Raw genomic sequence first — 26,225 nt, 5'->3', positions numbered from 1 at the left:
AAACACATGGATAAATATGCACTGGAAAGTTTGAAACCCGACGTAAGCTTGAGCATGAATTGCTATTGCATTCTTATTTGCGAATGCTTGTACAAAGCTTTGCTTGCCCCCGGATTGACGATGCTAACTCTTCATTACAACTCGGTATTCTCCAAGAAAAAGTAATTGCCTGACAATTTTTGTTCCTTATCCATTTGGGAGTCCAATTTGTTGATTCTTGGTCTATAGGAGTTTGGATCTCTTCTGAAGGTTACATTCAAGTTTTTCAAGAACCTATTACAACCAGTCAATAAAGATTCGGGACTTCTTGCATATGCATGTCTAGATGGTTGTCCTTCAAAAACAATGACTCTGTCAGCCAAGTATGTAGCCATGATGAAATCGTGCTCAACAATGAAGGCGGTCTTCTTTGCATGCAAAATAAATCTTCTAATGACTTTGGAACAAATGATACGTTGTTCGGAATCCAAATAAGCGGATGGCTCATCGATCAAATAGAGGTCTGCAGGTATACCCAATGCCAACACTATAGCAACTCTCTGCAATTCACCACCTGACAACGTTTGGACCTCTTGATCAATTATATCTTCAATTTTCAATGGTTTAACAACATCAGTTTGAAATTGAGGGTGTAAAAAAGACGCCCTTATCTTCTTGAAGAACAACTGTCTTACAGTTCCTGTAAATTTTGGTGCAATCTTTTGCGGCTTCATTGAAACGTTCAATTTTGGAATTTCTTTTCCTCCATCTGGGGCTATAGCACCAGCTAACAACTTACAGAATGTAGTTTTACCGGTACCATTTTCTCCCATCATGACTAAAATTTCAGAATTTGTGAAATCACCTGCCTCAACTTCCAATTTGAAATCACCTTGCGTCTTGGTCATAGTTGGGTATTCCAATGAGTTTGATTTATCCAAGATTAAGTCATCTGCTGCATCTGCTAATCTGAATTGCAAAGACTCAGTTCTGAACCTCATGTTTTCAGTAGGTATATGACCATCTAAGAAGATATTTATACCTTCCCTTACGGAGGAAGGTAAAGTAACAACACCATAAACAGACGGAGCTCCATAAAGAATACAAATAAAATCTGACAAATAATCCAAAACTGACAAATCGTGCTCAACACAAATAATATATGTTGTGGCAGATAAAAGTGATCTGATAATTTCCGCCGCTCTCAATCTTTGCTTGACATCCAAGTAAGAAGACGGTTCGTCAAACATATAGACATTGGCTTCTTGAACGCACGTGATACCCAAAGCAAATCTTTGTAGTTCACCACCTGACAAATTTTCGACATCTCTCTCCAAAACATGCTTCAACTCCAATACTTTCAAAACATAATCAAACGCGTCTGGTCTTTCATTTTTTGATTCCAAAATAGCACCAACTGCTTTAACTTTTGATTTGGCTAGCGCACGAGGAATGTTATCAACATACTGTGGCTTGATAATGGCTTTGATATCATCTTCCAATATCTTTGTGAAATAGTTTTGCAATTCGGACCCTCTAAAGTTTCTTAAAATTTCTTCCCAATCTGGTGGATCATCGTATCTACCCAAATTAGGCTTTTGTTTACCGGCCAAGATTTTCAACGCCGTGGATTTACCAATACCATTAGTACCTACCAACCCCAAGACCTGGCCTGGCCTTGGTGTAGGCAACCTGTGCAATTTGAAGGAATTTGCTGAGTATCTGTGGGTAGTTTCGGCATCCAAGTTGGTTGGTAAGTTGATAATTGTAATTGCATCAAAGGGACATTTCTTAACACAGATACCACATCCAATGCACAAGGTTTCTGATATAAATGCAATCTTAGATGCTGGTGTAACTTCGATACATAATTTTCCTGTCTTTACCACTGGACAACTTTTCCTACACTCTTGTTTACACTTCTTTGGTTTACACCTGTCGGTAGATATGATAGCAATTCTTTCATTTTTTGAGCTGGTTTCTCCTTTATTGTTCTTGCCTTTACCCTTGGAACTCATTGTGCTTGTGTATGGCTGGTGTTTTGTTTATGAAACGTCTCAAATTTTTCAAATTCAAACAAAAAAAATTTTTTTTGCTACACACACCGCGAAAAGAGATGTTCTCTCGTTAATGAGACTAAAGATGAAGGGAAAAAATTTGTGGTATTGTGTGCGGCGTCACGATGATTAGTAAATGCACAAACTTCATTGGCTTAACTTTCATCTTTGAATGGTGCAGATAGGTTCTTCAAAGAGCACAACAAAGCCTATGGTACTCATCCGTTAAAAGTACTGAACGCCTCAGTTTACGGACGTTGAGATATATTCACTAATTGTTGAACTGAGAATGGTAGTGCATCAACATAGTTGAAATGTTCTCCCTCCTCCTTTCACTTTATCCGGTTGTAACCCATGCTAGAAGAGTTGGTCAGTATATATATATATATAGTCAGCTCGGTGTAAGTTCTACTATCTGATGGTATTTAACCCCGACGTCTCTCCAACATAAGTGTTGAAGAAGAAAAGCTTTAAAAGTTTTCCGGGTAAGTGCGTGGCTGTGCACATTGACAAATTATTTCAAAACGATTGTTGTCTTTTTTTGTTGAGAATTTGTTTTCCACTCTCGACAAAATTCTCAAAAAAACTTCTATTTCCTTAATGTTTTCTTTCCCTAGCCAAATCGCTTAGAGTGTGACATACCAATTATGATCATCAACTGAAAGCATCACTATTCTAAATACTGAAAATGAAGTAAACGAGTTTTGAATAGCGCCCATTCATCGCTTCGATGGTTCTGGACTGCCTTGATATAGCTGCATACCACTTGTCATGTGTTGAAGAGTTCTCTTTGCGGAGTTGGTTTGGCGGTTTTAAATAAGTTTGGGACGCTTCCAGTTACAATTAAGCTACATTTGTATTGTACAATCATGCATCTCCCAATGTTTACTACACAGCCTAAAGAGACCTCGCTATACTCAGCATAGTTGCTTGGTTACGTTGTTGATGATAGGGTCCATAAATGGTTGCAAATTTGACAATCACCGGAGTGATCAGTCTATTTCTGCAGTCACGTTTAGACAGAACCGAGAGAGTAATGAGCAAAGTGATTTGCTATCTAGGAACTGATTTTGACCTAGACCCAAGTATCAATCGTTTCGTTTTGTAATGGCTGCAAAATGTGGTTTGGACATATAATGAGGCACCACTTGGTTGAATACTTTCCTTACAGCCATACTCCATATCGGCGACTCTGCCACAGTGTTTATACTGTCATAGAATCCAAATTGAGATATGCTATTGTCATCATCAGTTATTTCCTGAGTTTTCTCGTAGACTCATTTTAGTATACTGCTGTAGATTTACTTTACTCTCAACCCTACAGAAATGGATCATCTCTTGATCTTCTCTCTAGGCATAACATGTTTTTTTTTCTCCTCCGAAATGTTGAAAGATTTTTGTTGTCGTTGGCCAGACGATAATTTTTTCCCATTTTTCCTTTCCAAACATCGAACCTAAGATACGATCCTGTCCTTTAATTCAACAAAGACGCTAGATCAATCAATAGCATAGATCATAAACAACCAGTTCTCCATTTTGTGGATCATTTACTATTAGTCTGGTTGTGCCATTTAGCTTAATTTTCGATCTACCAATTCCGTCGAATCACTATCACTACTCCATCACGGTTGCAAATTTCATTCAAGCTTTTGGTCATTGGTAAGTTTTGAGCAAACAGTGGCCATAATCTGTTGAGAACCTACATATTTACCAGCTCATTTTACATCTTAGTTCCACTCAGAACAGACTTTTGACAAGAAAAATTCAATGGTGAAATTGTTGGTACCAGAGGAAGCTTCCCTAAATCCGGAACTTTACGGTTTAAGAAGATCGCATCGAGAAAGAAAGGGTCCTTCCGTTATAGAATCGGATTCTGAATCAGACGAAAATCCGTCCTCGAGAAAGCGGAGAAAATTGGTGGATGAATACGATGATGACCTAGAAGAAGAAGGTGATGATGATGAGGGGGATGATTTTGACGACGATGATTTTGTTGTAGAAAAGAAGAAGAGATGGTCTGGCTCGTCTTCAAGAAAGAAGATCAAGAAGCATAAAACCAAACCTCAAACTTCCACGTACAACCCACTGGAATTAAGATTCTCCACGAGGAACAACAAACAAGTAAATTACGCTATCGATGAGGGCGATGACGCAGATTTGATGGAGAGTGATTTTGATGATGACGATGAAGAAAATGATTATTATTATTATCAACAAGCCATTGCTCCTGAAAATGAACGCGGTATCGATCTTGTTATGGATCACAAGTTGAATCCTGATAATCCAGAAGTGACCCATGAACCCAAATTGGACTACTTGTTTAAAATTAAATGGACCGATGCATCACATTTACACAACACTTGGGAAACCTATAACGATTTAAAAGAGTTTAAAGGGTTCAGGAAAGTTGACAACTACATCAAACAGTTTATAATATATGACAATGAAGTAAGAAATGATCCTTTAACCACAAAAGAAGATATAGAAGCAATGGATATTGAGAAAGAGCGAAGAAGAGATGAACAAGAGGAATATGTGCATGTTGAGAGAATCGTCGATAGTCAAAGAACCGAGAAGGATGGAGAAAACAGGCTAGAGTACTTTGTAAAATGGAGAAGATTGTACTACGATGAGTGTTCGTGGGAAGATGCGGAAGAGATTGCTAGAATTGCGCCGGAGCAGGTTAGTAAATATCAACAACGATTGAATTCCAAAATACTCCCCAATTTCTCAGCAAATTATCCTTTGTCGCAAAGACCAAGGTTTGAAAAGTTAGTAAAACAGCCTGTATTTATTAAAAACGGAGAACTCCGTGACTTCCAGCTTACTGGTCTTAATTGGATGGCATTTCTTTGGTCAAGAAATGAAAATGGTATTTTGGCAGACGAAATGGGCTTGGGTAAGACTGTCCAGACTGTGGCATTCTTATCTTGGTTGATTTATGCCAGGCGACAAAATGGACCTCATTTAGTTGTGGTTCCGTTGTCAACTATACCTGCTTGGCAAGAGACATTTGAAAAATGGTCTCCTGATATCAATTGCATTTACTACTTGGGAAACGGTGAGGCTAGAAGAACAATTAGAGACTACGAATGGTATACACCAAACGGAAAGCCAAAATTCAATGTTCTTTTAACGACATATGAGTACATTTTGAAGGATCGAAATGAGTTGGGCTCTCTCAAGTGGCAATTCTTGGCAGTGGATGAGGCACACAGGTTGAAAAATGCCGACTCGTCTTTGTATGAATCTTTGAAGAGTTTTAGGTGCGCTAATAGGCTTTTGATCACTGGGACACCACTTCAAAACAATTTGAAAGAATTAGCTGCATTATGTAATTTCTTGATGCCGGGCAAATTTGACATTGAACAAGAGATTGACTTTGAAACCCCTGATGAAGAGCAGGAACTGTATATCAAGGATTTACAGAAAAAAATCAAGCCTTATATTTTAAGGCGGTTGAAGAAGGATGTCGAAACATCATTGCCTTCTAAAACTGAAAGAATATTACGTGTCGAATTATCTGATATCCAAACTGATTATTATAAAAATATTATTACCAAAAACTATGCAGCCTTGAACGCGGGCAACAATGGTTCGCAAATATCTTTGTTAAATGTCATGAGCGAATTGAAAAAGGCGTCCAATCATCCTTACTTATTTGATGGTGCTGAAGAGCGTGTACTTGCTCGAGCAGGATCTCCTACAAGAGAGAACATTTTGAAAGGTATGATTATGTCATCGGGAAAAATGGTTTTACTTGAGCAGTTGTTATCAAGATTGAAAAAAGAAGGCCACAGAGTTCTTATTTTTTCCCAGATGGTGAGGATGTTGGACATTCTTGGTGATTATATGTCGATCAAAGGCTATCAATTTCAGAGGTTAGATGGAGGTATTCCATCATCCCAAAGAAGAATTTCAATTGATCATTTTAATGCTCCTGACTCAAAGGATTTTGCTTTCTTATTATCAACGAGAGCTGGTGGTCTAGGTATCAACTTGATGACAGCTGATACTGTTATCATATTTGACTCTGATTGGAACCCTCAAGCTGACTTACAAGCCATGGCAAGAGCACATAGAATTGGTCAAAAAAACCATGTCCTGGTCTACCGGTTTGTTAGTAAGGATACAGTTGAGGAACAAATTTTGGAAAGGGCAAGGAAGAAAATGATTTTGGAGTATGCCATCATTTCCTTGGGTATAACTGACCCTAATGCGAAAAAGAGTAATAAGACAGAACCTTCCACAAGTGAGCTATCGCAGATCTTAAAGTTTGGTGCAAGTACCATGTTTAAAGACAATGACAATCAGCAAAAATTAGAGAATTTGAACTTGGATGAAGTGTTGAACCATGCTGAAGATCATGTAACGACACCCGAGTTAGGTGAATCAAATTTGGGATCAGAAGAGTTTTTGAAACAATTTGAGGTTACCGATTACAAAGCTGACATTGAATGGGATGACATCATTCCTCAAGATGAATTAACCAAGTTGAAAGACGAGGAGAAAAAGAAAGCTGATGAGGAGTACTTGCAACAGCAAATTGCCATGTATTCCAAACGGAAGGCTGCAGTACGGAAATTTGAAAACGGTTCTGTGGTGCCTAGTGATGTGGAAGATAGCGCAGACGATGTGAAGTCTTCCGGCAGACGAAGAGCAACGGACAATCAATTATCGGAAAAGGAGATTCGTGGAATTTACCGATCGATATTGAAATGGGGGGACCTTGCTGGAAAATGGGATCAATTAGTTGAAGAAGGAAGCATCAGTAATAAGAATCCGGTTTACATTAAGCATGCATATAATGAGATAGTTAATACCGCAAAGAAACTAGTAAAGGAAGAAGAAGTAAGAAGAGCACAAGCACTTACGGAGTTGGAGAAGAAAGCCAAAGAGCAAAAAGAAGATCCTAAAAATGTGGATCAAAACCAAACAGCTTTATGGGTGGCAAAGAAGAAGGAAAAGAAGGCGGTACTCTTTGAGTACCAGGGAGTCAAGAATATCAATGCTGAGCTTGTCTTGAATAGGCCACTCGATATGCGAGCTCTTGAAAAAATCATTCCTGATGGCAATCCATTGGATCTTCATTTGCCTAGACATCCAAAAGCGGTTCAATCATGGTCTTGCGAGTGGACAGCAAAAGATGACGCCATGTTACTAGCTGGAGTGTATAAATTTGGATACGGATCATGGGTTCAAATTCGAGACGATCCTTTATTAGGACTTCAAAATAAACTTCATTTGGATTCCGCACCGAATGCAAAGAATGCTGCAGCTGGTGAAAATTCGAAAAAAGTTCCTGGTGCTGTTCATCTAGGTAGACGAGTGGATTATCTTTTCACCCTTCTACATGATGATACAGACTCAGAGGCTACCTCAGAGCCAAAAAGAAGGATCAAGAGGGCCGATAATGGGTCTTCCAAACTCAAGAGAAATGTCAAATCTGAAACCCCAGACACTGCTCGTCCTGCGAAAGTTAAGAAGCAAAGCTCTCATAATTTGCATAATGGTTCACATGCGGGAGTGAAAAAGCCACCTGTGCATTCCACAATCAAGCATGAAAAGGAAGCTGCAGGTAAACATCTGCCAAGTTTGCATCACAAGGAGGATTCACAATACGAGGTTATGGATGAGTCCACTCAAAAAGCATGCAAGAGTGCCTTATACCCTGTCTTCAGGTCTCTACATAAATTACAAAAAGGGAACACTGGGTTGGATAAGCATGAATGGGCCAAGGTGCTACGCGACGAACTAATGAATGTTGGAGATCATATTGAGTCCGAAACAAAGAAAATGAAAGCTGGTGACGACCCAAATCGAATCAGGAAGCACCTCTGGTCTTATGCAGGAAGATATTGGCCAAGCAAAGTGCCCAGTAGTAAGATCAGTGAGATGTATAGAAGATTAAAGTTGAAAACTAAGGAGTAAAGATCCAACATGTGGCATTCAATTGTTATAGAAAAGAAAATATATATAGTATAATACTAGCAACTTGCTTCAGAAAATTGACACAGCATCAACCCTTGTTTAACCTTGTCTACAATTGAAATATTTAGAACTCCATTAGCCAATTGATTTCAATGGTAGTGTAAACCAGTACAAATTCTCCATCGTGTGTTTCTCTTTAGTTTCGGTATTAAAGAAAAAAATTTTAAAAATTTTTATCAAACTTATTTTCTTTGTTCACAAAATTAAAACACATCGCACATTATATTTTCTGTCACACTCAATATCTATACACACAGTTTGCATATTTACTATTCTATCCATACCTACTATAGCTGGAATCGAATCAAGCTTTGTCCTCTACAGATATGTATTCAAGTAGATTTCTGACAATAAGAATACTCCGATTTTCTTTTCTCTTCTACTGACTGTACAAATCTATTTGATATACACGCGATACATTTTACTTTTCAAAATCTAAAGTGTAAAAAGTCTTCTTCTCAAACGGAGACAGACAGAGAGAAAGAAAAAAAAATTGTGAAAAATTTATTTGAACACACTTTTACACAATTCATAAGCTTTTTCAGTTCAGAAAACCCTATACATCAAAAATGTCAGCTGCTGAGACTAATCAACTCCAAGAGTCTTTGGAGAAATTGAATATCGACTCATCCTCCACTGCTCCTGCTGAAACCAAACCAGCAGTCGAGTCCGATGCTCCAGCTGGTGCTGCTCCTGCTGAACCTTCTTCTGAAGAACAAGGTGAATTAGGTGGTGTTGCCGAAAACTCAGCCTCGTTGTACGTTGGAGAATTAAACCCATCAGTCAATGAAGCAACCCTTTTCGAAATTTTTTCTCCTATTGGTCAAGTTTCATCAATTAGAGTTTGTCGTGATGCTGTTTCGAAGAAATCTTTGGGTTATGCTTATGTCAACTACCACAAATTCGAAGATGGTGAGAAAGCCATTGATGAATTGAACTACAGTCTCATTGAAAATAGACCATGTCGTATCATGTGGTCTCAAAGAGATCCATCGGCAAGAAGATCCGGAGATGGAAACATCTTTATCAAAAACTTGCATCCAGCTATTGACAACAAGGCCTTGCACGATACCTTTTCAGCATTCGGTAGAATTTTGTCATGTAAAGTTGCTACTGATGATTTGGGGCAATCTAAATGCTTTGGTTTTGTTCATTACGAGACTGCGGAAGCTGCTGAAGCTGCCATTGAAAACGTTAACGGTATGTTATTGAATGACCGTGAGGTATATGTTGGTAAACACGTGTCAAAGAAGGACCGTGAATCTAAATTCGAAGAGATGAAAGCAAACTACACAAACATCTATGTGAAGAACATTGACTTGGAATTCTCTGAAAAAGAATTTGAAGACTTATTTGCTCCATATGGTAAGATTACTTCCATTTATTTGGAAAAGGATCAAGATGGAAAATCCAAAGGTTTTGGTTTCGTCAACTACGAGGAGCACAAATCTGCCGTTGAAGCTGTTGAAGCTTTGAACGACAAGGAAATTAATGGTCAGAAGATCTACGTTGGTAGAGCTCAGAAGAAGAGAGAAAGAACTGAAGAGTTGAAGAAACAATACGAAGCTATTAGATTGGAGAAGTTGTCCAAATACCAAGGGGTTAACTTATTTGTCAAGAACTTGGATGATCAAATCGATTCCGAAAAGTTAGAAGAAGAATTTAAACCATTTGGAACCATTACTTCTGCTAAAGTCATGGTTGATGATGCTGGTAAATCTAGAGGATTTGGCTTTGTTTGTTTCAGTACTCCAGAAGAAGCTACTAAAGCTATCACTGAAATGAACCAAAGAATGGTCAATGGAAAGCCATTGTACGTTGCTTTGGCTCAACGTAAGGATGTTAGACGTTCTCAATTGGAACAACAAATCCAAGCAAGAAATCAAATGAGAATGCAAAACGCTGCTGCTGCTGCTGGATTCCCAGGTCAATTTATGCCTCCAATGTACTATGGTCAACAAGGTTTCTTCCCACCAGGTGGTAGAGGAAATGCTCCATTCCCAGGACCAAACCCACAAATGATGATGAGAAGAGGTCAGCCAGGTCAACCATTCCCAGAACAATGGCCAAGACCAGGAGGACCTAACGGTCAACCAGTCCCAGTTTACGGTATTCCACCACAATTTCCAGACCAAAGAGCTCAACAACAGCAACAACAGCAACAACAAAGAGGTTATTATCCAGGACAAGCCGGTGTTAAAGTTCCAGCTAAGGATTTAGCTGCTATCATTTCTAGTGTTCCACCAGAACAGCAAAAGAGAATTTTGGGAGAAGAATTATACCCAAGAATTGTTGCCACTGGAAAGGCCCAAGAACCTGAAGCTGCGGGTAAGATTACTGGTATGATGTTGGGATTAGAAAATCAAGAAATTTTGGATTTGTTGGATGATGATGAATTATTCAACAACCACTTTGAAGATGCTTTAACTGCATATGAAGAGTACAAAAAGTCTGAAGCTGGAGTTGCTGCTAATGAAGAAGCTTAAATACAATGAGGAATTTTGAATAATTGAGAATCGGCAATAAAAAAAGGACGAGAGAGGTATTTTGTCTTGTTCTTTTGTATGAAACAATCTATTCACCTTTGTGAATAGATTTGAGCCTACCTTATGTTTTTTCCAACCCTGTTATTGGTGTGTAATATTTGAAAGTTGAACTTGGTGAAACCTGGATGGACATTGGAGTATCTCCAATTCCATTTTATGTGTATACATTTTGTTTACTTTGTTGATAATTTTGTGAAATGAAAAAAATTGGAAACTTTTGTTTAAAAATGGTGGGCCAGTCCACTGAGTAATATTTGAGTAGAACTTGCCTTGAACTCAGTAACACCTGATTGGCTCTGGTAGTCTCTTTATAACGTAGCACCGCAATTGTGATAGTGTTGCAATTGTCAAGATCTAACCATAATGCAACATGGATATGCGCCAAATACAGATACACCAACCGCTATAAATGTACAAATATATCCTTCAGGCGCCGAATCCACAATTGCTCTACACTGGGTACCATCTTTCCATTTCAACATACTTTGTTTGTTGTGTGGCTAGTTACGGAGCTATAGTCGCCTAGAACACAAGGATTGAAAAAAATTATTCAAATCTGTGTAACAATTTTCCACAACCGCAATCAAATCTCAAAAGGTGAGCATTTCTCAATTGTTGAAATCTGTAACATTATAATTTACAAATTTCAAACCGACACCTCCGTTACATACTTTTTGTATAAAGAAGGGCCTGCTAGAACATACACTTTAATTAAATTACTACCACTCAGAATCTAAAGAAGATATTTTTGAAATGCCTGAGTTGAGCCAATTGAAGGTATCTCCGGCAAACACCCATGCGGTATCTCCGAAAGATTTTGCCAACAATGATAAAGTGAAACTATCTGGTCGTATTCTTAATGTGCTGACAACTTTGCCTACTCAAATTGTGAGCAATTACGACTCCAAAACCAATAGCTATTATTGGGACGTCGACATTGTTCACGGAAGTCTGGCTTTATTTTCGTCACAAAGCTTTTTACAGCAACATACGGATTGGGAAACACATGTTATAGCTTGGACGGGTGAATTGAAAAATAAGGTGAAGAATACTGTCAATGTTACAGCTGATAATTTGGAAGACGATCCGTTGTATCTTGATGACGAGGACAAGGGGGAGATTGAAAAAAAGCTTCAAAAGGCAATAGGATCCGAAAATATTCATCCTATTTGGTTATTAAGGCGTGATCAGGAAAGATGGAGGAAGTACGCTGAAAATGTCATTTGGCCAGTTTTCCATTACTTTCTGGGAACTCCTTCTGATGGAAAGGAGGAAATTCAAGCATGGCATGATTATGTAAAGTTCAACGAGGCCTATGCCAACAAGATTAAACAAATTTACAAACCAGGTGATGTTATTTGGATTCATGATTACTATTTGTTGTTGTTGCCCCAATTACTACGTATGGAATTTCCAGATGCTTATATTGGTCATTTCTTACATACACCATTTCCATCATCTGAATACTTTAGGTGTCTTTCTAAGAGAAGTCAGTTATTAGATGGCTTGCTTGGTGCGGATAAGATTGGCTTCCAATCGGAATCTTTCCAAAGGCACTTTGTTTCCTGTTGCGCAAGAGTCTTGGGTTGCGAAGTGACCAAGAATCAGATTTTTGCCTATGGGACTACAATTTCCGTAGAAACCTTACCTATTGGTATTGATACATTGAAAATCGAACAGGACGCTTTTTCCAAATCAAGCGGTATAGATCAAAAGGTTGAAGCTATTCGAAATTTGTATAAAGGAAAGAAAATCATTGTTGGGAGAGATCGATTGGATAGGGTAAGAGGTGTTGTTCAAAAACTTGAAGCTTTTCTGATGTTTTTGGAAATGTATCCAGAATGGAGAGAAAATGTTGTCTTGATTCAAGTCTCTACTCCAGGATATAGTCATTCTGCAAATGTGGAACAAAAAGCAACAGAGTTGATAAACCAAATCAATTCCCAATATGGGACTTTGAACCATACGCCAGTTTTGCATTACCAGATGAGAGTTCCAAAAGAGGAATATTTGGCGTTATTGAGAGTTGCAGATTTGTGTTTGATTACCTCAGTGAGAGATGGAATGAATACAACAGCTTTTGAATTTGTCATTTGTCAGAAGTACAATAATTCGCCATTAATTTTGTCAGAATTTACAGGTACTGCATCTGTATTGAATTCGGCGATTTTGGTCAATCCTTGGGACTCTGTTGGCGTATCAAAAACTATTAATGATGCATTATCATTCAGTAACAACGAAAAGGAAGCTTTGGAAAGCACCCTCTACAAGAAGGTGGCCTCAAATACAATTCAAAATTGGACGTCAACATTCATCCGTGATATAATTGATCATTCCGTGGTTACTCATTCGAGTCATTACACGCCAGCTTTGAATCGACCACTTTTGTTGAGAAATTACAATCACTCAAAAAGGAGGTTGTTTTTGTTTGATTATGATGGAACATTGACGCCAATTGTGAAGGATCCCGCAGCGGCTATTCCATCAGACAAATTGAATCGAGTGTTGGACATTTTAGCCTCGGACCCAAAGAATCAAATTTGGATTATTTCTGGAAGGGACCAAGCATTTCTAGAAAAATGGATGGGACAAAAACATGTCGGATTATCAGCTGAACATGGTTGCTTTATTAAAGATTTGGGATCTAAAGAGTGGGTTAATTTGGCCGAGGCATATGACATGTCTTGGCAACCAAAGGTGGAAGATGTGTTTAAAAAATACACAAAACAAACACCGGGATCTAATATTGAAATCAAGAAAGTAGCATTAACATGGCACTATAGAGGGGCTGACCCAGAATTAGGAGCTTATCAGGCACAGAAATGTCTTGATGAACTTAATGAAACTATAGCCACTGAATATGACGTTGAAGTAATGTCTGGAAAGGCAAATATCGAAGTTAGGCCCAAGTTTTTGAACAAAGGTGAAATTGTTAAAAGACTCGTCACCCATCCACACGGCACGAAACAATCACTTGAAGATGAGTTGAAGGAAGAAGTACCTCATGAAGAATTGCCAGATTTCGTTTTGTGTTTAGGTGATGATTTGACTGATGAAGATATGTTCAAGTCCTTGCACAAGATTGAAAATCAATGGAAATTAGACAATGCACCAAAGAACGAATTTGGAACTTACGGAGTATTTCCAGTTGCTGTGGGACCGGCTTCTAAAAAGACGGTAGCCACTGCACATTTGACGGAACCAGCGCAGGTTCTTGAAACGTTAGGTTTGTTAGCAGGAACTGTGTCATTATTTGAGAGTGCTGGATCTGTAGATTTGGACGATAGAGGGCATGTTGCCAATAGTGTTAGTTCGGTTAAGTCCAAAGATGCTATACTTCAAGCATCGTTGAGGAAGAAAAGGAGTACTGAGCTAAACGGGGCAGCAACAGCTAAGTAGGAACCATATGTGTATATTTTTCAGTTTATAATTTAAAAGACAATAGAGTTGATAATGGTGATATGTGTCCTCTTTCTACTTATGAACGTTTCAGAGTTTGTTTAAACCATTAGATTGCAAAATGGTGACGTTGAAAAAAAAAGTGCAAGAAAAAGTCCTCCTCATTGAATACGTAGCATAACACAAGTATTTTTTTATTAATTGGATCAAACAACCCTACTCATGTCTAGTCCAACACCTTCGACTGGCCAGGTCCAGATCCAAACTTCTGCTCAGAAGTCTCCGGCTGCTATCAATGTCGCAAACTATTTGTTCCAGAACCCAATTTTGAAGCAAAGAGTTGGATTATTGGACAACAAAAATGATCTAGAGTTTTTCAGATACAAGCGATTCGAAAGGGCACTTTTGAGTGATGATTATAAAACCAAGCAACAGAACCCAAGGAATGGACTACCACCAATTTCAAATGTGGAGGAAGTTCAAAAGGTATTTGTGTTGTTGATTCAGAATCAAATGATAATACCAATAAAGAAATTACATTTTTCTGAAGTTAAAGCCATTAAAGGATGGAAACCAAACCGTGAGAAACCAACATTGAAGAGATCAGAAAAGGCTGTGGTTGATCCTAACTTCTATTACGGATGGTTATATACTAAACCTAACCCATACATTTTATTGTACAGTATTTTAGCAGTTGTTGGTATCTTTACCATCATATTGTTCCCCTTGTGGCCAAACTTTATGAGAAGAGGAGTATGGTACTTATCAATGGCGGCTTTGGGTTTGATTGGGTTGCTATTTGCCACTGCGATTGTAAGATTTATCATATACGTTATTTCATTAGTAGCGTTTCCTAAACCATTCTGGTTGTTTCCGAACTTGTTTGAAGATTGTGGATTTTTTGAGAGCTTTGTACCACTATATGGATGGGAAGAGCCTAAGAAGAAGAAGTCAAAGAAGTCAAAGAAATCAAAAACAACGGCAGTTGATGACAATAATGAAGGTAATGAAAAAGTGGAGCCTATTTTAACAAGTGCTGAGAAGAATGCTACTGGTGTTAAGGCAACTGAAAATGGGTCGAATGGTGCTAAAAAGAGCAAGAGAAAGGTTACTTTAGAGGAAGTGGCTGATGAGTAAACCATTTCCTTGCAATAGGAATACAGGTAGGAAATTCATCAAAAGCGAAAGAAACCTTTTTGCACGTATATGTCTTTCCTAAATAAAAGCATTTCTGTTATTGCTTTTATAGTGTTGCCCCCTAGTAGTGCACGTAGTGTAGACTCTCTGATCTCGTTCTTGAAAGAGCTGTTCTCAAAACTCCGAATCGGGGACAAACGCGAGTAAATAGAAATTGAAACAAATGGTAAATTCCAACTACATATGATCACGAGTCTCTCAATCATCGTGGCCGGTATCAACTCCAAGCTCAGGTAAATTGCTATCATGTCCAAGATAAATGATATTTCATTCAACCCCGATTTCTCCTTAATATCTATAGCCACTAGCAATGGAAACAAGATATTCAATTGTGAACCCTTTGGAGAGTTGTATTCGTCTTCAGAGACTCAACTACGAAGGACGTTATCAAATTCAATAGACAGCTCAGATGTCACATCAGATAATAACCTTACAATGGATTTAGCCACGAGTGAAAAATATCCTACAAAATTGTTGAAGATGTTATTTTCCACGAGTTTAACCATCATTGTACCTGAATCCGATGAGAACCGATATTTGAAAGTCTTCAACCTCAAGCAAGGGCTTAAAATTATCGATTTGGAGTTTGATTCTAGTATAGTGGACGTGAAGTTGAATAGAAAGAGGCTAATTGTTGCATTACAGAATGGGGAGCTTCATATTTACGATTTGAGTTGTGTTAAACTACTCTCGGTTTTGAAATTAAATTCAAATGATGACACATTTGTTGGAGATTTGAGTATCGATGACAAGTCTTGGCTTTGTATACCTATAAGTGCGGTTAAAAATGACGATATGTTTGTTAAATCTCGAAAAGATAGTAACGTATCCACGCATTCGACAGAATTGAATAGTCAACCATCACATCAACAATCTTGCATTGATGACTATATCGAAATTACTCCAAAAGTTAAGCAAAGCAATGGCGTATTTGCAAATTCAAACACTACACTACAAGACATAAAAGATGACAGTGATGGTTGGCTTATGGTTTATGATGCAATAAATTTATCTCCCGTGTTAATCTTCAAGGCTCATGACTCTTCAATCAGCAAAATTTCAATGTCTCATAGAGGTAATAAAATTGCTAGTGCATCAGTCAAGGGGACCATTGTACGAGTATTTGACCTTTCTACGGCGGAGGAGGGGAAAGTGTCTCTAAGTCTGGTTAAAAATCTACGTCGTGGGCATAATGTTGCCAAAATCAATTCACTCTGTTTCAATCACAATGAGACTATCTTGGGCTGCGGCTCAGAATCCAACACCATTCATTTCTTTAATCTTATTCAGGAAGGACCTTGCAATGAGACAGGCGATGACGATACGCATAACACTGATCATAGAAACAGTTTTAGTGATTACGATGATCAAAGTGATGGCGAGAACCATCGTTCTTCTTCGGAGGAGCTCAACGAAAGTCTTGCTAATTTGCTTGTCTCAAAGTCGCTAAAACCTTCTCAAGAACAAGAGGAATTAAACAATAAGGCTAAAAAGTCCTGGTTTAGCAAAACTAAGAGTAAATTCATACATAACCCATACACAACCTCATTTTTGAACAAAATCCCGTACAAAGACTACATAGACAATCTTATCTGGGAACCTCCAAGACGATCTTTTGCATACATTAAGTTGCCAGAACATGCTTGGGTATCTAACAACAACAGTAATCATAATAAGGTAGTAATTGGGTTTAATGGTGGTTTAATCTTAATTGGGTCTTATCAATCCGGAAAATTTTATCATTATCAGTTGCCAAATCAACACGCCGGATATCGTTTGGCTACAAAGGATAGCAAGGAGGATAAAGATAAAAGAGAAGAATGTCTGCTTGTAAGTCAATACGATATGCTACTGCATTCCTAGTGTTGCCAGAGAACTCTGTAGGTGGTGTCAATGGACGAAGATTACTGTCTGTACATGACAAATTTCAAAAGCCATACATGCGAGCGTTTTTTTCAAAACTAATATTCAAGATGTAGCCAACCTTCGGCCTCTTGTGCATCGATAAGTCACTGAAGTAGCGCCACAATGAATTGAGTGGATGTAACTATTTCTTATTTCCACGGATTTTTATTTTTCCCCCACCTCTCCACAATTTCCTTTCTTAGCGTCTATTTTTTTCGCTCTCTCTGTGACGTTCTGCACCTTTCCTTCAATCCGCTTAAAAATATCAGAAATCTATTCGCCAATACATTGTTCTTACAATTTATTATCGAAAATTCTGAAGAACGAATTAGTTTCATGATCAGGAGTTTTCAATTGGTCAAGCACATTTACAAACCACAAGTAGCAAGCATTTTAAGTCACTTATCGCTTAAACAAGTAAGAATGTCTCATTTATCAGCAAACCCTACTTCTGGTTCAGCACCAGACGATGCAGTTGTCTTGCACTCGACCAAGAATCATGCAAGAATTATAACTTTGAACAGAGTCAAGAAGTTGAACTCATTGAACACAGAAATGGTCAACTTGATTACTCCAGACTTGTTGAAATACGCAAAGGAGCCTCAAAATAATGTCATTATCTTAACTACAAACTCCCCCAAGGCATTATGTGCTGGAGGTGATGTCGCCGAATGCGCCAATCAAATTGTCAAAGGTAACCCTGGATACGGTGCTGACTTCTTTGACAAGGAATACAATCTTGATTACATTATCTCAACTTTACCAAAGCCATATATTTCCTTGATGGATGGAATTACATTTGGAGGTGGTGTAGGATTGTCTGTTCATGCTCCATTCCGTGTGGCCACTGAAAAGACGAAATTGGCTATGCCAGAAATGGATATTGGATTCTTTCCTGATGTCGGAACGACTTTCTTTTTGCCCAGATTGGATGACAAGTTTGGATACTACACTGCATTGACAGGTGCAGTATTATCTGGTTTAGATGCATACTTCTCAGGTTTTGCAACGCATTACGTCAAGTCTGAAAAAATTCCTCAATTGATCAACAGGTTGGCCAATTTGCAACCACCTGAAATTGATGATGTGTCGAAGATTTCGTTGGTGTCAGGAAACACTCAATATTTCCAACAAGTAAATGATATCTTGAACGAATTTAGTGAAAAGAGATTGCCAGCCGATTATAAGTTCTTATTGACTGAGGATGAACTTGAATTGAACAACAAGGCATTCTCACAAGAGAATATTAATGATGTTTTAGACTTCTTTAGAAAACACAGTGATTCTTCATCATTTGCTAAAAAAACATTGGAAAAGTTGTTGCAAAAGCCAAGAACTTCTTTAGCAGTTGGATTTGAATTGATGAACCGCGGCTTACAAAACTCTATTAAGGAACAATTTACTTTAGAAATGGTTTCAGCAACCAACATCCAAAAATTGCCACCAAAGGAGAATGATTTTGCAAAAGGTGTTATTCACAAATTGGTTGACAAAATCAAGGACCCATTCTTCCCTCAATGGAATGACCCTAGTATCGTCACTCCGAAGTATGTTTCGGACATTCTCACGCAAACAGATGAGACACTCAAGTTATTGCCTAACCCACCTTTGATTAAAGAATGGTTTGGTTTGGATTACAAAGATTATCCTTTGAACTTCGGTTTACCAAGAAATAAAGAGGTTGGTGCTTACATTGCAGGTACAGATGGATCAAACAGGACCTATTTACCAACTCCTGCAGAGGTTTTTAAGCATTTCAAATCCACCACTGGCGATAAATTGGGTATTGATTTGAAAATAAAGCAAATTTTGGATTTGCATGGCGAAACCGCAAAATATGACAACAAGTATGTAACTTGGAGGAAATAAAACCATCATCGTTCCTGATATTAATACATTTTTTTATAGCACTATATATGATACACTTACTTAAAGCTTTCACTTAAGCTTTTCGAGTATCAAGTCCTCTCCCAACTCTTCATAATCGGCTTTGGATACAAACCAATTGTCCAAAGCAATCTTTGCACTACTTGAATTCTCGTCATTCTCATTCAACATACTTGCCAAGTTACAAGCACCTAACCAGCTTCCAAATTGTTTATCCCAAATATCGGAATTATCATTGTTCTGAGTAGGTCTAATTTGTTGAACATGATATGAAAATGGATAGGTTGGGAAGTATTTTTGCATCAATGCCTTAATATCATTGATCACATGATCAGATAACTCACTAGCCAAAGATGTACCACCAGTAATTAACACATTGGATAATATTTGTTTGAATATCTCCATAAATCTGGCAAACCGATTTTGTGATTGTGAGCTAGGGTCATCGCCATGGGGTAATAAAGAAGCTTCAAGACCTCTAATGGCCATATATACCAAATTGGTTAATCCTTGGGAAGAAGGTACGTCAAGTGAAGGTTCGGGTAAGTTTATATTTGGCAACTTGTTCAATGTGGGGTCAAATAAATTTTCCAAATAATTTCGTTGGTCACTGACATTCAAAAACTTGTGATCATAAACTTCAAGATTGGACACTTGATAGTTTAGCGATAGGTTTTTGTACTCCTGTAAGACATGGGTTGACATGTAATACGACTTGAATGACTCTGAGGCGGTTCTAAAAGAAGCAGGTAATAATTCGTCAACAGACTGTACTTTTCCTTCCAAGTAGTTTAGAATGTGCAAGTTGAGAAAATCTCCAGCATATTTGGAATGGAATGTGCACTTGTCTTGTATTACTCCATCCAAGATAGGTGTAACACTAGCAACACTCGATCCAACATCAATAACCAAACCAGTTGATTTTCCGCATCGGTATAATTGACTCAATGGGTTTTTGATAAGACTAAACAATGGAACTTCAAATTCTTCAAACACAATTTGACACGTTTTTACCTTTGCCTTCATTGTATTCCAAGATTGTTCGGTCATAGCCAAGGGAAATTCATTGGAATTTATCAGATTATGATTATCAATGTTGTTGTAAACATAACGCCAATTATGAACAATATTGTCAAAATTGTAAATTAATCCATCTTCTAGCAAAGTGGATACTGCAGACTGAGAATAATTGTCCATTTCATCATCTCCCACAATCACATCGTTGGTAACATTGTCCACTATATAATTTGAGTTGAAAACGAGTGAAGGTAGATCATCCAGTGCAAAACCTGCTTTGGTTGTGTAAGAGCCATTGTCTATTACCACTGCTGGAGCCGTGTAAGCCATTATCGAAACTTGGTGGTGGTGGGTATTGATCAATAAACTGTACTGAGTATTCCTATGTTTTCAGTTCTGATATTTGACAAAAAGATTTTTTTCTGTCTAATTGTATCGCTACCAGTTGATTTTAATTTAGATTCTTTTTTAGAACTGCATTGCAAATTATTAATACACTCAACTCAACTCACTGTATCTACAAAAGAAGTTATTATCTCAGAACTATAGATTATATTACACCACACTATTCATCCAAACGAGATGTTCAATGCCATACGTACACTTAAACACGCAAAGACAATATCTGCACGTCGACTCTTTGCAACAACCACAGCCCCAGCTCCAACTTACCAAACATCAATCTTGCCTAATGGATTGACGGTGGCAAGCGAATCGATGCCTGGTACAAAGACAGCTACAGTAGGTGTTTGGATAAACGCAGGATCAAGGGCAGATAACCCAAAATCTAGTGGTACCGCCCATTTTTTGGAACATTTGGCCTTTAAAGGAACAAATAAAAGAACTCAATTAAACTTGGAATTAGAAATTGAAAATTTGGGGTCCCAAATTAATGCTTACACATCGCGAGAAAACACTGTTTATTATACCAAGTGTCTAGCGGAAGATTTGAATCAGAATGTTGATATCTTGAGTGACTTGTTGACTAAATCGAAGTTGGAAGAAAGAGCAATTGAAAATGAAAGATATGTCATTTTGCAAGAAAGTGATGAGGTTGATAAAATGTATGATGAGGTAGTTTTTGACCACTTGCATTCTGTTGCTTTTAAAAATCAAGATTTGGGAAGAACAATCTTGGGACCAAGGGATTTGATCAAAACGATAAATAGACAAGACTTAAGGGATTATATCACCACTAATTATAAAGGTGATAGAATGGCTTTGATTGGAGTCGGTTGTGTTGAACATGAAGAGCTTGTCAAATTAGGAGAAGAGTATTTCAGCAATATCCGCAAGAGCGATAAACCATTTAAACAAAGTGGTGATGATTTGCCTATTTTCTATGGTGACGAGATTAGAGTGCAGGATAATGCAATGCCAACTACTCATGTTGCATTGGCTGTAGAAGGTGTAAGCTGGTCAGCCCCTGATTTTTTTGTTGCTTCTGTGGCTAATGGTATAATAGGAAGCTGGGATAGGTCTATTGGTGTTGGCTCAAATTCACCATCACCTTTGGCAGTCACTGCTGCAACTGGAGGACCCAACAATACGCCAATTGCTAACTCTTACATGGCTTATACTACTTCATATGCCGATACCGGTTTGCTTGGTGTCTACTTTACTGCTGATAGCAATGCTGATTTGAAAATATTGGTTGATGCTATTCAAAAAGAATGGGGTAGATTAAGTTTGGGACACATTACTGATGAGGAGGTAGAGAGGTCCAAATCACAACTCAAAGCTTCATTATTGTTAGCATTGGATGATTCTACTGCTATTGCTGAAGATATTGGAAGACAAGTTGTCAACACAGGATATAGACTATCACCTGAGGAGGTTTTTGCTAGGGTTGAATCGATTACCAGAGATGATGTTGTTAATTGGGCCAATTACAGGTTGAAAAATAAACCCGTTGCCTTGGCAGCTGTTGGCAATGTCAAAACATTACCAGCACTTTCGGATATTCATAGAGGAATGGACTTTAAATAGAAAGCTTGTTTCATTGTAAATAGTACAAATATATACATCTATTGTGTGATTAAATCTACTGCATTGGAACTGGCATTATCACCCTCCTCATCGTTCAACTCGGTATCGACGATGCCTTCTTTGACAAGTATCAGTTCGGTTGGTTCTCGTTTCATAACCTCTGGTGGTGGAAATAGTTTACCAATGGAGTCTATCCATCTCCTTCGTTTCTCCAAAAGTGCTCTAAGTCCACTATTCACGGCTTGTTGTTGTGGTGCATTTGCATCTATTTTTTTCTTTTTACTTTTGCCCTTTGATCGTTTCATGAACGCCAGGTCAACTTGTTTATCTAGGTCCTCCAAAATGGTGGAATATTCTTGATATGCAATGTTGTCTTGAATGATTGGAATCAATTTCCTCTTGTTGGCTCTATTCCTACTCGTTACCTCTCTTAATTCATTTTGCAATGACCTAATCTCAGCACAAACTTCGTCATCCTCTTTATTTCGTATCCACTCGTCACTGTCAACTATACTTATCGACAGTTTTTTCGGAATTCGTCCAGTTAACTTATTTGCCTTAGCTTTACCATCATCTTTGGTAGGTAGATTCATAAATATACCAATATACTTGAGTTCCCGCTTGAGTCTATCTTCGATCGACTGGTAATCGTTTGCATCGGTTGTTATTCTATAATCTTCATTACTATTCAATTGGGTAGCAACTTCGTCTTGAGCAAGTAAATTGCTGGAACGATCAGTACCATTCTCATTTTTCACTCCTTGTGCGCCACCATCTTTTCCTCCATCGGCATCATCTTCATTTTCCACCTCATGATTGCTTAGTATTGCTGATAGTAATCTGCTCGATAAAGGGCCACAAGAAACCTCCTCGGTGTAAAGTTTATCATCACTTAGTAAATTTATAGATCCTTTTGCTTTATATCCATCTGACTGATTAGCATGAAGTGCGGGAGAGTTAAGCTTGGCAGCTAAAGTAGAATCCTCTTCGGCCCATACATCTGCATAGAATCTACCCAACCTTGGAATGATAAATGGTGACACGTCAGGGTCGTAACCGGACTTTTCAAACCCTGGTGGTATTATATTTCTTTCTTCAAGGAACCTCAAATCCTCATTAGTAAATGGACGAAAGTATGATTCGATGTAAGATTGAAATGTACTGAATTGGACCTGATTTGTTGGTGGCTTGTTTTTGGAGAAATCTATATCCGGTATTTTGCCAGGTAATAAATCTTGTAGATCATTTTCTGGGTAAGACGCCACTCCATACTTTTTTTTCAAGTACTCCTTACCATGAGTTTCCAAACCGTGATTATCTTCAGAATATAGGCCGAGGGCAGAAATTGCCTCTGTCGATAGCACCTGTGGCTCCACGTACTCTGATTTTGGATTTTTGAGCCTTGTGTCGTTATCATGGGAAAAGGACCCAGATTGGACAGGGGGCACTGGATCATCCTTCAGATTTAATCTTTCTTTTCCTTCTGATGTATCAGGGGCACCTTCACCATCGGCTGTAGTATCTAGTCTTCTTTTCTTCACGTCATCATTGTCTTGGATGTCCTCTAGTACTCCACGGGAACGTTTCTTCGAATCATCTCCTCCGCCTTGACTTACCTCAATCTTTTGTAATACTTCTTCATCGTTTTGCTCTAGCTGACACAATTGCTTCTTTAAGTTACTGAACAACTTGTTCAAATTAGTCAACGTGTTTACATTGGGAATGCTTCGAATTGAATCACCATCCAATAAACCATTGGATGCATCATATGTTAGCTTTAATTCGTTGATTATATCATCAAGTGTTGTCGATGCATCGTGTGTTTCCGCCATGACTGAATCTTAGCTTTCAAGTATATTGTTTGCGGCGCAGTGTGTACATTTAAACCTACTTTGGACTTGAGCTTCACCGATTGTTGATTTTTTTTTCTATCAACACAAAAGAATAGAAGAAATGCGCACTAAGCCGATAATTTTCCATTAAACTATTTACATACACTAAAAATCTAAAACCGTGATCAAGATGAGATCTTGTGGAGTTGGTCAGCGTCCAACTTCTCTTTACTCATCTCTACAAGTTGACTAATTATTTCATGTCTCTTTGTTGGAGCATCTTGTGGTCTCTTCCATTCCTCAGGGAATACTGGTTTTGGTTTCGTGGTCCAAGTTTTCATATGACGTTTATCTAATGGTATATCAGCAAAAGCTTCTTTGCTGAGGTCTTTGGATTCTGCCAATAGTTTGTTGAATGTGTCAACTAACCAACTTACATTTTGAGCGGCTTGAGGGAATCTTTCACACTTTAACTGAAACGAATCAGACCCATGGTGAAATCTTCGACCAGCAAGCACTTTAAATTTATGTTCTTGCTCTTTGGTAAGCTCTAAATCTTTAAGTTCAACATGTAATGTGACCTTTCTGTTGTGTTTGTTAGATATGTCGTCACTGAAATCAGAATTGTACGTCAATTTGATGGGAGCTTGTGTTTTTGGTTTTGGCGTGTAAGGTTGACGATACTTGGTCAATAAAGGCATTTCAAAAGCTGAAACTCTGTGCAAATTCTCTATACGTCTAGCATGATGTGGTTCAGCTCCTGTGTTTATCACAAACATGTTGCTCAATTTTTGAGGTTTACCTCTATCCTTCATTGGAGTATTGTTCATGATTCGTTCCTTAAAATTCTCAATTTCAAATGCATAGTCCAACGCTGGTTTGTTAGCTGTGAGTGATGTAATTGTGGATAAGATAGCAGTTCTTTCTTCGTTGGTGGGATTGTAAGCATCACCTAGATACTTTTTTCTAATTTGATGTAATTGAAAAATTTGATCTGCTGGTAATCCTTGCCAAGCATGTGGGTTGAGGAATAACTCCGGTTTGTTCGCTGATGAAGAGGAATATTGCCTTATCCTGCAGAGGATAGAGGAGCTGCCTAGTTGTTTCATGGGTTGATGTATGTAAGTGAATATACAAAATTTTCATAATTTTCAATTTTTTTTTCTACAATTTCAATTCGCTTGTCTTAATATACGATATATACCTTCTAATCAACTTCAGTTTTGACCTTCTTTGGAGCCTCATCTCTACCATGCCTGGTCCTTTTCGGTGGTAGTGCATCACCTTCTATTTTTATTGATACTTCGCCCTCATCTCGTGGCTCTTGTTTAACTCTATTACTCACATGTTTTTCTTCGTGTGGGTCCTTTCCCTCCTTCTTGACCCTCAGCTCTTTCTTTACTTTGAAGAAATCCGAAACCGAGGTATTCTTCTTTTTATCAACCTTTTTAAGAATATTTTCGCCCTTATTAGTTGGATTTCCAACATCGCTGGACACTCGGTATCCCTCTATATTTGCATAAGATTCATTCGTCTTTGAGTTCAAAACCTCCTCAATTAACGAATCATCCCAATCCCTCTTTGGATCTAGCCACAAAAACCAAGCTTTTGACCCTGGCTCAATAACCAAAGTTTTCCTTGCGTGTAACCAAGATAAATCGTATTTGTCGGATTTCTCTGCCGGTGCTGTAATTACAGTAAATGACGATAAGTATTCATCGTTGATGTTGAAGTTGTCCTTGTAGTTGTAGTTATGTGAGAAGAATCCAGCTAAAAAGATTAAGGGGGTAGATTTTGAGTGAATGAAGTATGGTATCTTTTCATTCTTTGTCTTGAGCCACTCAAAATATCCTTGGATAGGTATAACACATCTATGTTTCTTGCAAGATGACCACACTGCTCGGTGTTGGGCAAGGGACTCTCTCCTACAGTTGAAGTATTTACTTTCATACTTACCCAATTCATGTGAGTATTTGTCTCCTTCATTTTGCTTTCCCTTGTTGACTGGCGTGGGGTCGGCTGGCTTTGCCCATGATGGCACTAGTCCGAATTTCAGGTGTTCAAAGACGTAGTTTTGGCTGATGCCTGCTGGTGGCTCAGTCATGTAAACCATTAAAGCGGTATCAGTGGGTGCTATATTACATGAAGGTGTCCATTGAGTAACTCTCGATAAATCTAGTTGAATTTTTTCAGTTATGTCATTTGCTCCGTGTGTTTCAGCCTCGTAAACACCATCAGAATGCTCATTGATCTCACGGCTCTCTTCACCAAAAACTATTTGATTGAACTCGTTGAGAATGCTGTTCAAATTCTAGTACTGTTAGTAATTTGTTCAAATCTCAATTGGTCAACCAACATACTAGACCCTGGGCGAATCTACCACACATGGTGAAGTTGCTTGGTTGATGCTAGTATACAAATGAGGT

The 26,225-nt window shown here is 38.2% G+C and overlaps 12 protein-coding genes across 12 annotated transcripts; 7 read left to right on the top strand and 5 right to left on the bottom strand. All coding sequences in view use genetic code 12, as the record gives it.

The window, feature by feature from the left end:
* Positions 1 to 134: 134 nt before the first annotated feature.
* On the bottom strand, positions 135 to 1,997 carry CORT_0B09840 (Rli1 protein; the record flags this gene model as incomplete). The annotated part of the gene is made up of 1 exon (XM_003868075.1): positions 135 to 1,997. The coding sequence occupies one exon, from the start codon at positions 1,995 to 1,997 to the stop codon at positions 135 to 137; it is 1,863 nt and encodes a 620-aa protein (XP_003868123.1).
* Positions 1,998 to 3,803: 1,806 nt separating this feature from the next.
* Positions 3,804 to 7,967, top strand: CORT_0B09830 (Chd1 protein; the record flags this gene model as incomplete). Its single annotated transcript, XM_003868074.1, has 1 exon — positions 3,804 to 7,967. One exon carries the CDS (start codon positions 3,804 to 3,806, stop codon positions 7,965 to 7,967), a length of 4,164 nt encoding a protein of 1,387 aa, XP_003868122.1.
* Positions 7,968 to 8,596: 629 nt separating this feature from the next.
* Positions 8,597 to 10,513, top strand: CORT_0B09820 (poly(A)-binding protein; the record flags this gene model as incomplete). Its single annotated transcript, XM_003868073.1, has 1 exon — positions 8,597 to 10,513. The coding sequence occupies one exon, from the start codon at positions 8,597 to 8,599 to the stop codon at positions 10,511 to 10,513; it is 1,917 nt and encodes a 638-aa protein (XP_003868121.1).
* Positions 10,514 to 11,326: 813 nt separating this feature from the next.
* On the top strand, positions 11,327 to 13,972 carry CORT_0B09810 (hypothetical protein; the record flags this gene model as incomplete). Its single annotated transcript, XM_003868072.1, has 1 exon — positions 11,327 to 13,972. The coding sequence occupies one exon, from the start codon at positions 11,327 to 11,329 to the stop codon at positions 13,970 to 13,972; it is 2,646 nt and encodes an 881-aa protein (XP_003868120.1).
* A 222-nt stretch (positions 13,973 to 14,194) lies between these two features.
* On the top strand, positions 14,195 to 15,109 carry CORT_0B09800 (Sec62 endoplasmic reticulum (ER) protein-translocation complex subunit; the record flags this gene model as incomplete). Its single annotated transcript, XM_003868071.1, has 1 exon — positions 14,195 to 15,109. One exon carries the CDS (start codon positions 14,195 to 14,197, stop codon positions 15,107 to 15,109), a length of 915 nt encoding a protein of 304 aa, XP_003868119.1.
* A 306-nt stretch (positions 15,110 to 15,415) lies between these two features.
* On the top strand, positions 15,416 to 17,032 carry CORT_0B09790 (hypothetical protein; the record flags this gene model as incomplete). The annotated part of the gene is made up of 1 exon (XM_003868070.1): positions 15,416 to 17,032. One exon carries the CDS (start codon positions 15,416 to 15,418, stop codon positions 17,030 to 17,032), a length of 1,617 nt encoding a protein of 538 aa, XP_003868118.1.
* Positions 17,033 to 17,410: 378 nt separating this feature from the next.
* CORT_0B09780 (Ehd3 protein) lies at positions 17,411 to 18,943 on the top strand (the record flags this gene model as incomplete). Its single annotated transcript, XM_003868069.1, has 1 exon — positions 17,411 to 18,943. The coding sequence occupies one exon, from the start codon at positions 17,411 to 17,413 to the stop codon at positions 18,941 to 18,943; it is 1,533 nt and encodes a 510-aa protein (XP_003868117.1).
* Positions 18,944 to 19,012: 69 nt separating this feature from the next.
* Positions 19,013 to 20,308, bottom strand: CORT_0B09770 (Arp7 protein; the record flags this gene model as incomplete). The annotated part of the gene is made up of 1 exon (XM_003868068.1): positions 19,013 to 20,308. One exon carries the CDS (start codon positions 20,306 to 20,308, stop codon positions 19,013 to 19,015), a length of 1,296 nt encoding a protein of 431 aa, XP_003868116.1.
* Positions 20,309 to 20,560: 252 nt separating this feature from the next.
* CORT_0B09760 (Mas1 mitochondrial processing protease) lies at positions 20,561 to 21,967 on the top strand (the record flags this gene model as incomplete). The annotated part of the gene is made up of 1 exon (XM_003868067.1): positions 20,561 to 21,967. One exon carries the CDS (start codon positions 20,561 to 20,563, stop codon positions 21,965 to 21,967), a length of 1,407 nt encoding a protein of 468 aa, XP_003868115.1.
* A 38-nt stretch (positions 21,968 to 22,005) lies between these two features.
* On the bottom strand, positions 22,006 to 23,799 carry CORT_0B09750 (Ngg1 protein; the record flags this gene model as incomplete). The annotated part of the gene is made up of 1 exon (XM_003868066.1): positions 22,006 to 23,799. One exon carries the CDS (start codon positions 23,797 to 23,799, stop codon positions 22,006 to 22,008), a length of 1,794 nt encoding a protein of 597 aa, XP_003868114.1.
* A 185-nt stretch (positions 23,800 to 23,984) lies between these two features.
* Positions 23,985 to 24,908, bottom strand: CORT_0B09740 (Rsm24 protein; the record flags this gene model as incomplete). The annotated part of the gene is made up of 1 exon (XM_003868065.1): positions 23,985 to 24,908. One exon carries the CDS (start codon positions 24,906 to 24,908, stop codon positions 23,985 to 23,987), a length of 924 nt encoding a protein of 307 aa, XP_003868113.1.
* A 98-nt stretch (positions 24,909 to 25,006) lies between these two features.
* Positions 25,007 to 26,186, bottom strand: CORT_0B09730 (hypothetical protein; the record flags this gene model as incomplete). The annotated part of the gene is made up of 2 exons (XM_003868064.1): positions 25,007 to 26,110; positions 26,160 to 26,186. 2 exons carry the CDS (start codon positions 26,184 to 26,186, stop codon positions 25,007 to 25,009), a joined length of 1,131 nt encoding a protein of 376 aa, XP_003868112.1.
* Positions 26,187 to 26,225: the final 39 nt, after the last annotated feature.

Source organism: Candida orthopsilosis (assembly GCF_000315875.1).
Source record: "Candida orthopsilosis Co 90-125, chromosome 2 draft sequence".
NCBI classification, from domain to species: Eukaryota; Fungi; Ascomycota; class Pichiomycetes; order Serinales; family Debaryomycetaceae; genus Lodderomyces; species Lodderomyces orthopsilosis.
Note: the sequence above shows the minus strand (reverse complement) of the source record. Positions and strands in the feature narration are given on the sequence as shown.